Source organism: Chiloscyllium plagiosum, chromosome 9 (assembly GCF_004010195.1).
Source record: "Chiloscyllium plagiosum isolate BGI_BamShark_2017 chromosome 9, ASM401019v2, whole genome shotgun sequence".
Classification (NCBI taxonomy): domain Eukaryota; kingdom Metazoa; phylum Chordata; class Chondrichthyes; order Orectolobiformes; family Hemiscylliidae; genus Chiloscyllium; species Chiloscyllium plagiosum.
In genome coordinates, this window is record NC_057718.1 from 47,356,010 (window position 1) to 47,373,181 (window position 17,172).

Consider the following 17,172-nt stretch of genomic DNA (forward strand, 5'->3'; position numbering starts at 1 on the left):
TGCTGCTGTTTGCAGTTGCACGATTCCCTGAACATTGAAATACTGGTATTAACTCCTGTTCATGTAGTTGCCAGCCTCCATTTGTGGAACACCTACACATACTTGAAGAAAGCTTGTGTGTGTGCAAAACCTGCTGCTCTCGTATGCTGTTTCACTTCACCCGTAGGGAATGAGGTGTCGTTCCCCCGGTTGGAGTCAGTCTCATGCAGTGGTAGTGAGATAACTGGGAGATGTCACTGATCTCCCCTGTTTCAGTCTGAAAAGAACTGTGGTGCACTAGCTCAGGGCTAATGCCATTTTGTTAGCCACAAGAGGTGTACTCCAGCTCTGGTTAGGGTTTTCAGCCCCAACAAGTAACACAATTCAGTTACAGGCTCCTGGGCAATGTACACTACACTTCACACTGTTCATTGGAGTTTAGAGGACTGTGAGTTGAATTTATTGAAACATATAAAGATATGGATGGGACTTGATAGAGTGAGTACCAGGAGAACATTTCCTCTTCTACAGAAGACCAGAACTAGAGTACAGTTTCAGAATAAGAAGTTTCTTTAAAAGTGGAGATAAGGAGAACTTTTTTCCTCTCAAAGGGTTGGATTGAATTAGAATTAGAATTCCTACAGTGTGGAAACAGGCCCTTCAGCCCAACATGTCCACACTGACCTTCCGAAGAGTAACCCGCCCAGACCCATTCCCCTACATTTACTCCTGAGTCATGCATCCAACCTATTAATCTCTGAACACTATGCACAATTTCCCATTGCCAATTCATCTATCCTGGACATTTTTGGATTGTGGGAGGAAACCAGAGCACCTGGAGGAAACCCACACAGACACGGGGAGAATGTGCAAACTCCACACAGACAGTTGCCTGAGATTGGAATCAAACCCAGATCCCTGGAGGTGTGGGGCAGCAGTGTTAACTACTGAGCCACCGTACTGCCATTCTTCCTCCAGAAAGCAGTGGAACATAGAATTTAAAGCAATGTTAGATGGACTTTGGTAAACAAGGGAATCAAGGTTTATGGGAATGCGGATAGGAAAATAGAACTGAGATCATAGCGTGATCAGTCATGATCCTCGTGAATGGCAATGCAGGCTCAAAGAGCCAACTGGCCTAATCCGGCTTGCATTCCTATGTTCTGAAGAACTAACTCCATTCATCTACCCCAATGAGATATACTTGGTAGGATTTGCAGTATGCTTCTGAAAAATATACAGGAGCCTATGGCCCACCTTCCCATTGCCAGGAAAAAGAAAGAATTGAATATGGAATGACTAAAGTGAGAGTTTGACCCAAACGTCTGAAGGTACCAACTTTACATAGTTTGACAGAGGACCTAGTAGAGTTATGAGAGATTATCAATAGACAACCTTGTAGTTCAAAAGTGAGTATGTAATCATAATTACGATTAAACTTGCACAATATAACTGAAATCAAGAAATCACAGCTATAAAATTGACCAAACTAAATGTTATGACAATACTTTTATTACTAAATGTATCAAATGCACACTTCAACTATCACAGTGTAGAAAAAAGTTAGAGCACTCCAATAAAATCTCGAGTACTTGAACATACATGCTTAGATTTTGGGGTAACTTTGCTTAACTTCTGAAACTCATGTAACACACTTGCAATAACATCCTAGACAACTGGCATAAATGCTGCAGAGCTGACTAAAAGCTTCCAAGGTGTAAGTGTGTCACACTGTCCCAAAGTAACTATACCATAAACACGACTGGCATGCTGGTACATCAACAGGTCATCAAGAGCAATTAAAGACAATAAAAGGCACGACGCCTGCGTCAATAATAAAAAAATCATTGTGTGCAGCCCAATGTCAAGGCAGAGAGTAAGTATGTGTTTTCTCCTGTTTGCATGCGATTTTAATGCAGCACTTTTCCAGGTTCAACAGTTAATGGTGAAACAAAAGATATCCATTATGCTGAAAGTGCAAACTCTTCTGACTAATGAACAGTCTTTCCCTAGCAAGTTAGTAACGTACTAACGTGGAGCTACTTCTGTTCTTGGCGCCTCCAAGGAGACGGACTGTGTGGATCCATGATTCACTTCCTTTATGACCTAATTCTGTAGTGTTCCTTCTTTGATCTGTTGAATGAAAAGATTTTTCTCATCCTCTGGAGTCCTCCCATTCTGTGCCCGGACTATACACGTAGGCCTGTGCAGGTTCAGCATGTATATCAGCTGTTGTTTCTCATTTTTTAATTCTTCTATTTGTGCTTTTAATTCTGCATTCAGAGATTCCAGTTTTTCTGACTCCTAGGGGGCAAGATATCATATTCAGTAATTTGTCAATTAAGCAGTTATGATTTTTTAAAATTACACATTAAATGCAATAACTACACACTGAAGTACTGCAAAATATATTCCTCACCTTTTATGTTAGAGTTCATTAACTGAAAATTTATTACCTTGAAATTTTACCCTATTACTTTACATAAAATATCAAACTGACATACAGAATTCTACACAACAAAATTCGATTTGGAGATGTTTATCGGAACATTATTCTCTATTTTTGATTGTTTTAACCTCTCAGGTAATGTGATCCAAAAGACTTCCCAAAACTATCCAAGTGCCAGATTTCCAATTACCATTTAAAGATCTATTTGGACTGGTTTACTGATGTGTGGATATGGCATACTTACAAATAAACATTGTTCCTGTGACAGAGGCCTCAGAATGACAAATATGGATACTCAATGTTGGCAGATAAAGCTTTTTGTGGAATGGTAGGATTCAAGATGGCGCCAACACAAGGTGACTCCTTGCGAACTCCCTATAGCAGATCTAACTCTAACATTTCTTGTAACTGTTCTACACTTTTATCTGTATGTCCTTACTTACTATGATCTGCCTGTACTGCTCGCAAACAAAGCTTTTCACTGAACTTAGGTACACATGACAATAAAATTAATCAACAAAAAAAAACAGCCTACTTGACAAAGCTGTGAAGATATTTTTGACAATATGTTGGAGCTTGTGGATAACTTGAACTTGGAGCTTCAACTAAAGCTATCTTTATGCAATAAGTTAGCCACCATAGCCACATGTGGCTATTTAGATACTCAGGTGAGGATAATTTTAAAGTAAGTAAAAAATGAATATTAGACACTGTTGGATGGCATTTGATCAACAGTCAGCATAAGTATAGGTATTTCAGCTTAAAGTCAGAGTCATACAGCATAGTAAAAGATCCTTCAGTCCAACTCGTGCATGCCAACCAGATATCCTAAATTAATCTAGTCTGATTTGCCAGCATTTGGCCCATATCCCTGTAAACCCTTCCTCTTCCTGTACCAAGCCAGATGCCATTTAAAATGTTGTAATTATACCAACCTGCCCTTCCTCCAGGAGCTCGTTCCATACACGCACCGCCTTCTGCATGAAAAAGTTGCCCTTTAAGTTCTTTTTACATTTTTCCCCCTGTCACCTTAAACCTATGCCCTTTAAATTTGGACTCATCTTAGTATGCTTGCCAGTAAAATCCCAAAATAAAAGGCAGAGTGCAAGAGTTTTTATTGTTAAGTGTACCTTATTTCCTTGCCTTTAGTTTTTTTGATGAGTGTTTTGTATTTGCCATCTAGCTTTTAGTGATTTGTGTACATATTCACCAAAGCCCCTTTGTGCTTCCACTGTTTCTCATCCTTCACCGTTAAGAAAATATTCCAACTGGTTTCTTTTGGATGTAAAGTGTCTGTTGGGATTTGTCATTTTATTCAAAATAGTTAATTTACATTTTTATGGTTATCCCTATTGAGTGCCTGCTCCACCTGTATCCAATGTCTCTTATTTTAATTCCAACTTGAATAAGTAAATGTCATGTAATTAAGCAGGGAAATCTCCAAATGCAATAGTTAGACAGCATGGAGTTTGGCAGAAATCACCATTAACTATAGTAATAGTGATCAATAATATGCTGATGGAACATAATAAATTAATTCAGTTCAGGGAAGCTAGAAAGCTTAGTTAAGAAAAAATAACCTGCAAGATTTGTGAAGGTTTGTAGCTCAGGTTGAGGTTTAGGGTGTAGGTTTGCTCACTGAGCTGTAGGTTTGATATCCAGACATTTCATTACCTGGCTCAGTAACATCATCAGTGGCGACCTCCAAGTGAAGCGAAGCGGTTATCTCCTGCTTTCTATTTATATGTTTATCCTGGATGGGGTTCCTGGGATTTGTGGTGATGTCATTTCCTGTTCGTTTTCTGAGGGGTTGATAGATGGTATCTAGATCTATGCATTTGTTTATGGCATTGTGGTTGGAATGCCAGGCTTCTAGGAATTCTCTGGCATGTCTTTGCTTAGCCTGTCCCAGGATAGATGTGTTGTCCCAGTCGAAATGGTGGGTGTAGGGCTACGAGGGAGAGAGGGTCGTGTCTTTTTGTGGCTAGCTGGTGTTCGTGTATCCTGGTGGCTAACTTTCTTCCTGTTTGTCCTACAAAGTGTTTCTGGCAGTCCTTGCATGGAATTTTGTAGACGACGTTGGTTTTGTCCATCGGATGTACTGGGTCTTTTAAGTTTGTTAGTTTTTGTTTGAGAGTGTTGGGTTTGTGTGCTACTAGGATTCCGAGGGGTCTTAGTAGTCTGGCTGTCATTTCTGAAACTTCTTTGTTGTATGTTCGAAGTTCGCCTGTGCTGCAGTGTGTGGTGGCTCATTGGAATAGTGTTCTGATACAGCTTCGTTTGTGTGTGTTGGGATGGTTGCTGGTGTAGTTAAGTATTTGGTCAGTGTTTGTCGGTTTTCTGTATATGCAGGTTTGTAGTTCTGCGTTATCCGTTCTTTCGACTGTGACATCCAGGAATGTGTGTTTGTTGTCAGTTTCTACCTCCTTGGTGAACTTTATGTCTGTAAATGTGTTGTTGATGATGTTAAATGTCTCTTCTATCTTGTTTCATTTTGTGATGACAAAGGTGTCATTTACGCAGATTTTTGGTTTGATGGTTGGTAGGGCTGTTTGTTCTAGTCTTTGCATTACCGCTTCTGCTATGAATCCTGACCCTCTCTCCCTCGTGACCCTACACACAGAGAAAAAAACCCATCATTTTGACTGGGACAACACATCTATCCTGGGACAGGCTAAGCAAAGACATGCCAGAGAATTCCTAAAGGCCTGGCACTCCAACCACAATGCCATAAACAAACACATAGATCTAGATACCATCTATCAACCCCTCAGAAAATAAACAGGAAATGACATCACCACAAATCCCAGGAACCCCATCCAGGACAAACATAGAAATAGAAAGGAGACAACAGCTTCGCTTTACTTGGAGGTCGCCACTGATGATGTTACCTAGCCAGGTAATGAAACGTCTGGATATCAAACCTACAGCTCAGCGAGCAAACCTACACCCTAAAAAATAATCTCTTTACCAGGAGATAACTAAAAAATGGCCATGTTTAAGCCTCTGTCACAGGATATAACACAAAGTGCAAGTATTCTACTTGTAGTAGCCAACTCATCCAGTAGGATTTTATTTTAGATCATTCATTGCATATGTAGATTGTAGCTGTCCAGAAAGTGGCACCACAATTAGAGTTAACTGGGAATTAATAATACCTCTAAATGACAAAAATGAAGTGCGTCTCCAGACAGGGCCTTGAGACATTTATGTTCCATCATTGACACCTGTTAATCCTACCTGTCTTTCTCCTTTTGAAATTATTTTTCAGTTTCATTTTCCTCATAAATGTCCCACAAGAAATTAATTACACATTTCTTCAGTTCTACTTCAGTCAGTTGAAACCTAAGATCACATCGCAAAATTCAATGCCAAATAGTCCGTATGCTACATCTAATGTAGAAATACTGTGGAAACAAGGTCATTTTATGTAAGGAATAACATCTTCCTGGCTAATTAAACATTAGTGCTTTGGAAACAATGTGAACAGCACAGTTTTGTTTTAAGGAGACAATTTTCCCATGCTATGGCCATGTAGGTAATGATAGACTGTTTCTGTCAAATCAGAACAATGCAGTTTCCATAATCACCCATAACTCAGGCCAAAAAAATTGTGCACCTGAGTGACTTACTTTTTGTAAAATGTCCGTCCTTTCCTTCTTCTTATTTCGACATTTAGCTGCTGCTATTTTATTTCTTTCCCTCCTCCGTCTTCTTCGTTCATCTTCCTGTGGTGTCACCTAAAAGAACGAATATCTAAACTCACTTTCTCAGATTTGTAAAATGATGGCAATGCCTTACAATCTAAAATTAAGTAAGATCCTTATTTGCTTGCACTGTTGCAACGTTTTAGGTTTAGTGTTCACATTATAGTAAAATTTTAGTATTTCCAATCTATACATTTAATTAACATACCTTTTTCTCTACTGTTTCACTTGAGTTCTCAGTTGCTGTTAAATAATCCATGCTTGAGGATCCATTTGATATCCGTTTGCTTTGAATGGCAAATCGCAGCTCTTCTTTGACCAAAGGGGTAATGTTTGTAAACTCATCAAATACCAAAGACATTGAAGGCGAAATACATGGAACTACTGCTGCTGTACTGACATCTGATGCAGATGATTGTCCTATGTGTTGGAGCATCATGGTACTGGCTGAAAAAGGATAAAATTATGAAGAAATTATTCAAGGCATTTGGATTAAAATCAAGTTTTCACATATTTGTTTCTCAGCATTTTTCTTAGCTTACATCGCTCTCTTCACTTCACCAACATGCGCCTACGTCGATCAAGAATATGCCATTCAGAAATATCCAAACGTAGCCTCAAACTGATGGTCTCTCACCTCCTCTCTCTGGGCAAATGCCTTGAGTCTATCCAGCCCAAACACCCAGGTGAAATGGAAAATCCCAGACCAGACCATAACTTAGATTCTACTCCATGTGTAACACTACTACTTTTTTTAAAAAATTGCTATTATTGTTGCTATATGAAGCTTGCATAACTATTTCTAAAATATAAATGATTGAGGGATGGGAAAAATCAGTGGACTTTTGGAGGACAGTGGCTGATGGACCCGAGGTGAAAAGGAAGATTACCTCCCTCCCCCAAATTTCTTGGCAACAGACCAAAGAGTGAGACCTAGAGGGCCTCAAACCTGGCTCAGGGAAAATGCAACAAAGTTTTAGGCAGGAAGAAAAGCACATATGGCGCTACTCTCAACTTTTCCCTCCCATTTTACTGTAAACCCGCTCCTGGGATGTAAATTCTCCTCATGCATTTTTGGCACGTATCCTCATCCACTGCAGAAAGAACTGACTTCCCATTTATTAAAATGAACACAATTGGATAAAGTCCAGGTTTGTATTTTCATTGAGCGAGGCTGCCCACTAGAAGTGCATACTTATGAACTGTTCCTACGATAAAAGCATTTGAAGAAGTTGTATATATAACTAAAGAAAAGCATTGAAGAGAAACAGATCTTAGTGTTTGGATGATTTATCTGCCATCAGGCAACAATATTCAAATCAGCCCTGTTTGTTCTGAAAAGCAATGTTCACTTCCAGTCTGTATTATTTGCTATAGTGACTACTGTCAGAGTGAGCGTTAAATGTGAAGGTCACTCACCTTTTAAGTAATTAAAAAGTAATTAGCACTAGACTACAAGGGTCCATAGACATCTCTCTTGCTTAGAGAGAAAGAATTGGTTATACATAGCTTGATGGACAGCACTCCACCTGCATGGGGCAAGCCAAGAGAGCAAATCTCCTTGCATGATTGTGCCTGTTGTAACCTTGGCCAATCATTGCACCTTTTTCACAGCACTGTCCAAAGTTTGGTGACTCAGCACAGACTGAGGACCAAGCTTAGTGACTCCACTGTTTATTCAGCATGGTAATCTCAAACAACAGGCCAAAATTAAAACAATAAAACCAGTGCAAAGACGGAATGATTTTCATTTTGTCAATTGGCTCTATATTATGTTTCTCCCCCTCCGTAAAAGGCTTTTTAGTGCATCTTGACTGAACTCAATCTCAGTTTCTCAAACTAAAAATATGCAAGTGTTTGAATCCCTGTATCATGCAATTCTTCAATTGAGTCTGCTCTTACTGGGTAACTTTCTGAAATATTCTGCATTATAAAGTGTTGTGTAAATGCGGGCAGATTTGCCTACCCTTTTGTTCACTCAGGAATGAACATCCTTCTCCTGCAAGTGTTGTTGTAACTCAAGCATTAATCTGGAATTGGCACCATATAGAAATACCCAGAATCAATTCAAAGCCAATTTGAAAATATTGTACATATCCAAGCAACAGGGAGATGCCAATGAAGATGTGACGTTTCACTGTTTTATGAAAATCTGTTATAGCTATGAGATTAGAAGACAGCTGTTCTTTGACTATTCAGTATGAACCCTTGCTCAATGTAGTCCTGTCAACGCCTCAGTGATTAATCATTCATTCTGTTACATGATCGACTAGGAATGTTTTTGGTCAGATCTTAGGGTTGCATTCTGTACACAGTACTTCCGCTTCCATTCCTAATCGTTGCCACAATTAGGAATATGTTTTTCAGCAGTTAGGGCAGTGAGTTACAAAGACACATATAAGTTTGAATTCATTATAAACATATCTCATTGATCTCTACATGTGTTGCTCATGACATTGCTTGACATCATGCTCAGGTAGTGAGTAAATGGAATTGGGTACAATACAAAGGACAAAATACTCCTTCAGTTGCCCGTATGTGCTTGCTTACTGTTTAATTCAAGGTAGCAGCACAGTTCAATAGTTTACCCACAATATATACATTCAGAATCTCTATACCGTGTTGCCAAACATGTTGCCACATTGATGGAGAAGGGAGATCAGAGATGGGGGGGACTGAAGAAAATTCCAAGAAGAGAGGGAGGGAGGTTTTTTAAAAAATATTGTTCACAGATGTGGGCATCACTGGCAAGACCAGCCTTTACTACCAATCACAAATTGTTCTCAAACAAAGGCGATGAGTCATCTTTTTGAACCACTGAAATCCATGTGGTATAAACACATCCACCCATTCCCATTACAAGGATATTTTTTCCTTGCTCCCATCACAGAAACCATTAGTACCATGTTCCCCTCACTTGACAGTTTACATATTCACCACTTCTCTCAGAACTCCTGCCTCACTTCATATTCCTCACCCTTCATTCCTAGTCAGCCACTTCACGCTGATTGTAAAAGTTAACAGATTACGAACGAACTGGAGTTGCCAAGATCAGAAACCCACCTGGCAGGAACAGGCAGTTCCCTAAGGAAGGAAGGAATAAATAAACAAACAAACACACTATTGCATCATATTGTTCTAACTAGTTGAAAACAATCCTCATGGTGGCAACTGTTATTTATGGAGGCAGAAGTGTTATATTCAGGATGGAACCCTGAATTCTTCTCCATTTCATCAATCACCAGTCACTAACTCTCCCCTTCTCTTTTGTATGACAATCATTGAGAGCAGAGAACCAGTCAATGTCACGATTGAGAGTAATTTGTAGCAGTAAATACTTATATACATGCCTGAGCTAAAAACATTGGGCACTGAAGTTTGGGGATTCAGTGAACTCCAACTGTCTGAACTCCCACACTTGCCCTCTGACCAAGTAGCGGTTATTGCAGGATGTAGTCAGGAGTCAGATCCTAACAGATAAAAATGATTTATTTTCAAAAATCAAGGAGATAAAATCTCTCCAGGTCTTAGCATGTGGGTTTCACACTCATTCTAACCCCAATCCTGATCAGAGTTAAAAATCAAAGCTACAGACAGGGTTAATCAGGTATCGCAACTGAAGTTTTCAAAAAATTATGACTAATTTGTATAACGTCTCATTTTCAGAGATGCATTTCTCTTGCCACAACTCCCCCAATCTTCGTACTTTCATCAGAAGTTCAGCAAAAGCAGCAGTTACTTGCCTATGTAGAGTTTCTGCCAAAGTTCCAGCAGTCAATCTCAAGAGTCCAAAGTCTGTGGTTGTATATAATGTGAACTTTGACTTCGTAGCAGAATTCAGATTTAGTGGTTGTGGGGCCCTAGCCTCATTTGAGAAACTGGAGCACATAACTTAGGTGATATTTTAAAACTGTTTTCAGTGCTGAGTTTTTAAAGGAAGTGTCTTTCAGCTGAGAAGCTGCATCAAGAGATCCCAATAGCTAAAAAGGAATAGGATTTAAAATGCATTAGGGACATGTCTGTTATTGCCCAATGCATTTCTGATCTCACTGGTGCCAGATTTAAATTTGCAAATCATAGACTCATACAGCATGGAAGCAGTTCCTTTGGCAGTTCCTTTGGTCCAACCAGTCCATGCCAACCATGTTCCCAAACTAAGCCCACCTGCCTGTGCTTGGCCCATTTCCCTCCAACCCTTTTCTATTCATGATCTTATCCAAATGTCTTTTAATTGTTATAACTGTTCTCATTCACCACTATCTTAGATTAGATTACTTACAGTGTGGAAACAGGCCCTTTGGCCTAACCAGTCCACACCGACCCGCCGAAGCGCAACTGACCCATACCCCTACATTTACCCCTTCACCTAACACTATGGGCAATTTAGCATGGCCAATTCACCTAACCTGCACATCTTTGGACTGTGGGAGGAAACCGGAGCACCCGGAGGAAACCCACGCAGACACAGGGAGAATGTGCAAACTCCACACAGTCAGTCGCCTGAGTCAGGAATTGAACCCGGGTCTCTGGCGCTGTGAGGCAGCAGTGCTAACCACTGTGCCACCGTGCCGCCCAATCTCTGGCAGTTAATTCCATACACAAACAACCCTGTAAAAAAAATTTGCCCCCATGTCTTTAAATCTTTCTCCTCGCATCTTAAAAATATGTCCCCTAGTTTTGAACTCCCCTACCCTGGGGGAAAAAAACACTTGCTATTCTACCTTATTTATGCCTCCCCATGATTTTATAAACCTCATTAAGGTCACTCCTCAACCTCTTATGCTCCAGTGAAAAAAAGACCCAGTCTTTCCAGTCTATTTTTATATCTCAAACACTCCATTCTGGGCAACATCCTGACAATCTTTTCTGAACCCTCTCCAGTTGAATAATACCCTTCTTATAAACAGGGAGACCAGAACTGCATACAGTACTCCAGAAGTGGCCTCACCAATATACTGTACAACCTCAGCAAGCTGTCCCCAACTCCTATACTGAAAGATCTGAACAATGAAGGCAAATGTGCTAAATGCCTTCTTAAGTGGGCGGCACGGTGGCACAGTGGTTAGCACTGCTGCCTCACAATGCTAGAGACCCGAGTTCAATTCCCGCCTCAGGCGACTGACTGTGTGGAGTTTGCACATTCTCTCCGTGTCTGCGTGGGTTTCCTCCGGGTGCTCCGGTTTCCTCCCACAGTCCAAAGATGTGCAGGTTAGGTGAATTGGCCATGCTAAAATGCCCGCAGTGTTAGGTAAGGGGTAAATGTAGGGGTATGGGTGGGTTGCGCTTCGGTGGAGCGGTGTGGACTTGTTGGGCCAAATGGCCTATTTCCACACTGTAAGTAATCTAATCTAATCTAAACACCCTGTCGACCTGTGATGCAAATTTCAAAGAATTGTGTACCTGAACCTTAGGTCTCTGTTCTACAACACTACCAGGGTCCTACCATTAATTGTACAAATCCTGACCTTGGTTGCATTACCAAAATGCCATGACTTCACATTTATCCAAATTAAACTCCATCTGCCACTCCTTAGTCCATTGGCCCAATTGAACAAGATCTCTTTGTAATCATAGATAACTTTCTTCACTATCCACTACACCACCAATTTTGGTGTCATCTGCAAATTTACTAACCATGCCTCCTATACTCTCATCCAAACCATTTATATAAATGACAAAAAAAAAAGTGGACCCAGGACCGATCCCTGTGGAATACCACTGGTCACAGGCTGAAAAACAGCCTTCCGCCACCACCCCTTGTCTCCTAATAAGTATCCCATTGGCATGCTCACCCTGAATCCCATATGATCCAACGTTACTAATTAGTAAACTATGCAGAACTTTGTCAAAGGCTTTACTAAAGTCCAAGTAAACAACATCTACCATCTGCCCTCAATCTTTTTGGTTACTTCATTAAAAAACTCAATCAAGTTTGGGAGACATGATTTTCCTTGCACAAAGCCATAGTGATGATCCTTAATCAATCGTTACTTCTCCAAATGCATGTCAATCCTATCTTTCAGAATCACCTTCAATAAATTGCCCACCAACGGCAGACTGACAGGTCTATAGTTTCCAGGCTTCTCTTTGCAGACTTTCTTTAAACAACAGCACAACATTAGCCACACTCCAGTCCTCTGGTACCTCACCAGTATGTGTAAACAGGAGAGTAGTTTGAATTTTGCAAATCTAACTGTTGCTCAAACAATAAAATTATGGTCCTACAGTTTATTTCTGTACTAGCAACTTATTTATTGTCAGGTCTGCAAAACACAACAAAATTCCAAATTTCCTCTTCTCTTTAGAGTGGTATTGTCATCCTGTAAGTGGTGGCCTGATTTATAGATAAATAAGTACAAACTGTAACAGATTGCTGACATGATCACATCACACAAAGTTCATCCAAACTAATTTACTAATCTTCTGTAAAAATGGAAAGAGAAAATTAAACATTCTATCAGATATTCTTCAGCTGTTAGTACAAATGTCCCAATATATAATTATATCATGGTGATTTTATTCAAACAACTTAGATCAACTTACTGGAAGAATCCATTTGCAAACAGTACTATTAATTTTACCCATAAGCACTCACAGCAATAAATCAACATCACTCGATCCTGCAGTGCTATGCAAAATCCAACAACAGGAAGGTGACATAACACTAGCATGCAGACGTGAATGACAGTTAATTAAAATGTCTGCCAGTAAATAGCTGTGAAATCAACAGACTGCTGCAGTTCATTGCACTTGGCATTCAAAACAAATATCAATAGAAATGAGTTCTCCAGCAGTCTATAACACTACGGATTGATACTTATCTAGAACAATTTATGACCATAATATACACTTCAACAGATTCCTAATAGTTTAAAAATATCAATACCAAAGACTGAGTTTACTGAATAATCTGGAGATAATGTTCTGTTGTTTAAATGACAGTTTGGGCTATTTTATCATACCAAATGTAAAACTTTCTGATGATAGTGGATACCACCTTCATACAGAATCACAGTAAAAACAGTGAAAGGTCAAGATTGCAGTTTCTCTTTCTCTCTCTAATGTTTTAAATTCACTTCTTTTGAATATTGTTTTGGAAGATGGTGGTGTAGTAAGTAATGTTACTGGATGAGTAATCCAAACCCGCAGTCTATTGCTCTGGGGACATGGGTCAAAATTAAGAAATTTTGGAATTTAAAACAAAACTAGCATAAAGGCAACTATGTAACTGCTGTTGATTATCATAAAATCCAATTTAGTTCACTAATATGCCTTAGGGTAAGAAATCTGTCATCCTTACCTGGTCTGGCCTTCATGTGACTCCAGAGGCAGTACAATGTGATTGACTCTTAACTGCTCCCTGGACAGTTGGGGATGTGCAATTGGTACTGACTTAGCCTGGAGTGTCCACATTCCATGACTGAATTTTAAAAATCTGCTCTGCTGGGAACATTGACAGACTACAGACTTAACATAACTGTTATAGTGAAAGTGGTATACACTCAAACCATGGCCCTTGCTTACATTACAGAAGCCCCACTGCAAGTAGCAATTGTCACGGCTGTGACAGGAAGACCCTGAATAACACCGAACCTAGACAAAAGAAGTACTGTCAATCACCTCCGCATAGACAATGAAACTGTCTTGCTATCACTGGCTCTATGTAAACCTCCCTTGGCAACATACAAGTCTTCAATAAGAGTAAATGTCAACTTTATAATAATTACAGCTGAAAACCATAGCTGCATGCAATTGAATAGAGATTGATTTTAATATGTTCAAAGGGTGTGACCATTACTAGCTAAGTCAGCATTAACTCCCTATTCCCAATTGCCCTTAAGATACTGGTTAGCCTCCTCCTTTAACTTTTGCAGGCACATCCAGTGATAGTAGGAACAGAATTCCAACATGGTGTCTTAGCAACAGTGAAGGAGGGACAATATAGTTCCAGGTCAGGATGCATGTGATATGGAGGGGAGCTTGCAGAGTGATGCCACCTGCTGCTCTTGTTCCTCTAATGGTTAGAAATTATGAATTAGGAAAGTGCAGTCCAGAAGAAGAAAGAGTGGGGAGGAACAAGTAGTTGGCTCCAAATATAATCACTTTTAGTCAAATGCACAGAAACAGAAAAGCAAAGCTGGCAGTCCAAGAATGCAAAGGTTAAATGATATCACCTTATTTATCAGGGGCTTTCTCGAATTAGAGACCTTGGCAGGAAGAGTTACATGTTCCTGGGCAAGTCTTCCCTGGAATTGGGATAACTGACATAGGTAATAGAGTAGATCAGTAATGTAGAGGGTACTAAGAGGACTATTGTTGAGATCCATGTGGGGACAAACAGTACAATGTAAAAATAGCTCAGGATTCATAGCTATGGAAAGATGGAATAACATCATTGGGCATGTTGTTCTGTTATTGTTTCAGATCTCCTATTGACCAAGCATGATTTTACCAATTAGAACAGCAGAATTAAGAATTTCATAAACTATATTACATAGCAGGACAAAGCAGAAGAAAAAAAACTGGGAAATGGAATCAGTTTGTTGAAAGATTGGAGCTTTTCAGTAAGGATGGGATTCACTTGAGCAAGTCAACTCAAATGTTTCAATGCTATTGCTAAGGAAACATTCAGAACATCTTTAAACTTATCAGACTGGCAAGGGAGAAAAATCAAAGAGCAGCATTACCTAAAGTAATGAAGCACATCATTGGACCCAGCAGGAAAGAATTTAATCAAGGGACAAAATTGCATCATCAGGCTATTTTATTAAATGCTTCTATACAGATATTGAAAGTTAGATTTAAGTTGACAGAAGATTATACAGTGCAACTGTAAAACCTTGAATTAATAGCCTCACTAGGCTGTGGCTAGGCTCAAATTTTGAATTTCAATATGTTGTTTGGAAAGGATAGGGTAGTTAATAGGGGGAAAAAGGGGAGCTGTCGTCAATGTTATAAGGATGTAACATATAATGGAACAAGGCATCATACCAAGTGGAATGAACATTGTGGTAGTTTTCACTGAATATTTTTAATGCTAAAGAACCTCCAAGATGATCAGGAGAAGCCTTAAGCTAGTTTAGCTCATGTTCATTATATTTTAGTAAAGGAGTTGAAGCCAGCACAAGGGATGACCAGCCAGAAGAGCATTAAGTAGTTGATCACACTTAAAATATCTGCAATAGTTTCTATAGTGGCCTGCACATCATTGTGGTGATTGGTGGTTCAAGGGACACCCTCAAATAGTAAGCAATCATTTGGAAATGAACTTGAGAACATTCAATAGTAAAGCACAGGAACAGGTCCTTCAGCCCACATGTATGTGCCAACCGTGATGCCATTCTAAACTAATCCCACCTGACAACACATGATCCATTTGCTCCTATTCCCTATCTGTTCAAGTGTTTATCTACTCACATCATTAATGCAAATTTGAAACACTACCTAAAGGGATCCTCATCATGCAATGATCATTCCGATGTAGAGGACTTTTGAAACTATTCAGTTCCTTTTGGGCGGTACCTTGCAGTTCCTGCCAGGTTGGATTTGATGGTGGGACCAGGAGCACACGAGGCCAATGGACTAATGAGTTCCCAGCTCTAATCAATGCTAGGGACAAGGAAGAATCGGATACAGTTACCCACTTTTGCATAAAAGTTAAAGTTCTAAATTGGAGAAAGGCCAATTTTGACAGTATTAGGCAAGAACTTTCACAAGCTGATTGGGGGCAGATGTTTGCAGGTAAAAGGACAGCTGGAAAATGAGAAGCCTTCAGAAATGAGATAACTAGAATCCAGAGAAAGTACATTCCTGTTAGGGTAAAAGAAAAGACTGGTTTAGGGAATGCTGGATAACTGAAGAAATTGAGGGTTTGGTTAAGAAAAAGAAGACAGCATATGTAAGGTATAGACAGGAGAGATCGAGTGAATCCTTAGAAGAGTATAAAGGCAGTAGGAGTACACTTATGAAGGAAATCAGGAGGGCAAAAAGGGGACATGAAATAGCTTTAGCAAATAGAGTTAAGGAGAATACAAATGGTTTTTACAAATACATTAAGGAAAAAAGGATAACTAGGGAGAGAATAGGGCCCCTCAAAGACCAGCTTTGTGGCCTTTGTGTGGAGCCGCAGAAAATGGGGGAAATACTAAATAAGTATTTTGCATTAGTATTTACTGTGAAAAAGGATGTGGAAGATATAGAAAGTAACGAAATAGATGGTGACACCTTTCAAAATGCCCAAATTACAGAGGAGGAAGTGCTGGATGCCTTGAAATGCATAAAGGTGGATAAATCCCTAGGACCTGATCAGGTGTACCCTAGATCTCTGTGGGAAGCTAGAGAAATGATTGCTGGGCCTCTTGTTGAGATATTTGTATCATCAATAGTCATAGGTGAGGTGCCAGAAGACGGGAGATTGGCTAATGTGGTGCCACTGTTTAAGAAGGGTGGTAAGGACAAGCCAGGAAATTATAGGCCAGTGAGTCTGATGTTGGTGGTGGGCAAGATGTTGGAGGGAATCCTGAGGGACAGGATGTACATGTATTTGGAAAGGCAAGGACTGATTAGGGATAGTCAATATGGCTTTGTGCGTGGGAAGTCATGTCTCACAGACTTGATAGAGTTTTTTGAAGAAGTAACAAAGAGGATTGATGAGGGCAGACTGGTAGATGTGATCTATATGGACTTCAGTAAGATGTTTGACAAGGTTCCCAATGGGAGACTGGTTAACAAGGTTATATCTCACGGAATACAAGAACTAGTCATTTGGATACAGAACTGGCTCAAAGGGAGAAGCCAGAAGGTAGTGGTGCAGTGTTGTTTTTCAGACTGGAGGCCTGTGACCAGTGGAGTGTCACAAGAATCAGTGCTGGGCCCTCTGCTTTTTGTCGTCATTTACATAAATGATTTGGATGTGAGCATAAGAGGTACAGTTAGTAAGTTTGCAGATGACACCAAAGTTGGAGGTGTAATGGACAGCTAAGAAGGTTACCTTAGATTACAACAGGATCTTGATCAGATGGGCCAATAGGCTGAGAA

At 39.8% G+C, this 17,172-nt stretch overlaps 1 protein-coding gene across 4 annotated transcripts in view; it reads right to left on the reverse strand.

Annotated features, from left to right (window-relative positions):
• Positions 1-1,469: 1,469 nt before the first annotated feature.
• atf3 (activating transcription factor 3) overlaps positions 1,470-17,172 on the reverse strand; it is a 54,161-nt gene continuing 38,458 nt past the window's right edge. For all 4 annotated transcript variants that reach the window (XM_043695872.1, XM_043695869.1, XM_043695871.1 and 1 more), the window contains exons 2-4: positions 6,344-6,582; positions 6,061-6,168; positions 1,470-2,283 (exon numbers count right to left, since the gene is read on the reverse strand). In XM_043695872.1, the coding sequence (XP_043551807.1) occupies positions 2,086-2,283; positions 6,061-6,168; positions 6,344-6,574 (537 nt within the window). In that variant the 5' untranslated portion in view covers positions 6,575-6,582 and the 3' untranslated portion in view covers positions 1,470-2,085. The remainder of the gene's footprint in view (positions 2,284-6,060; positions 6,169-6,343; positions 6,583-17,172) is intronic.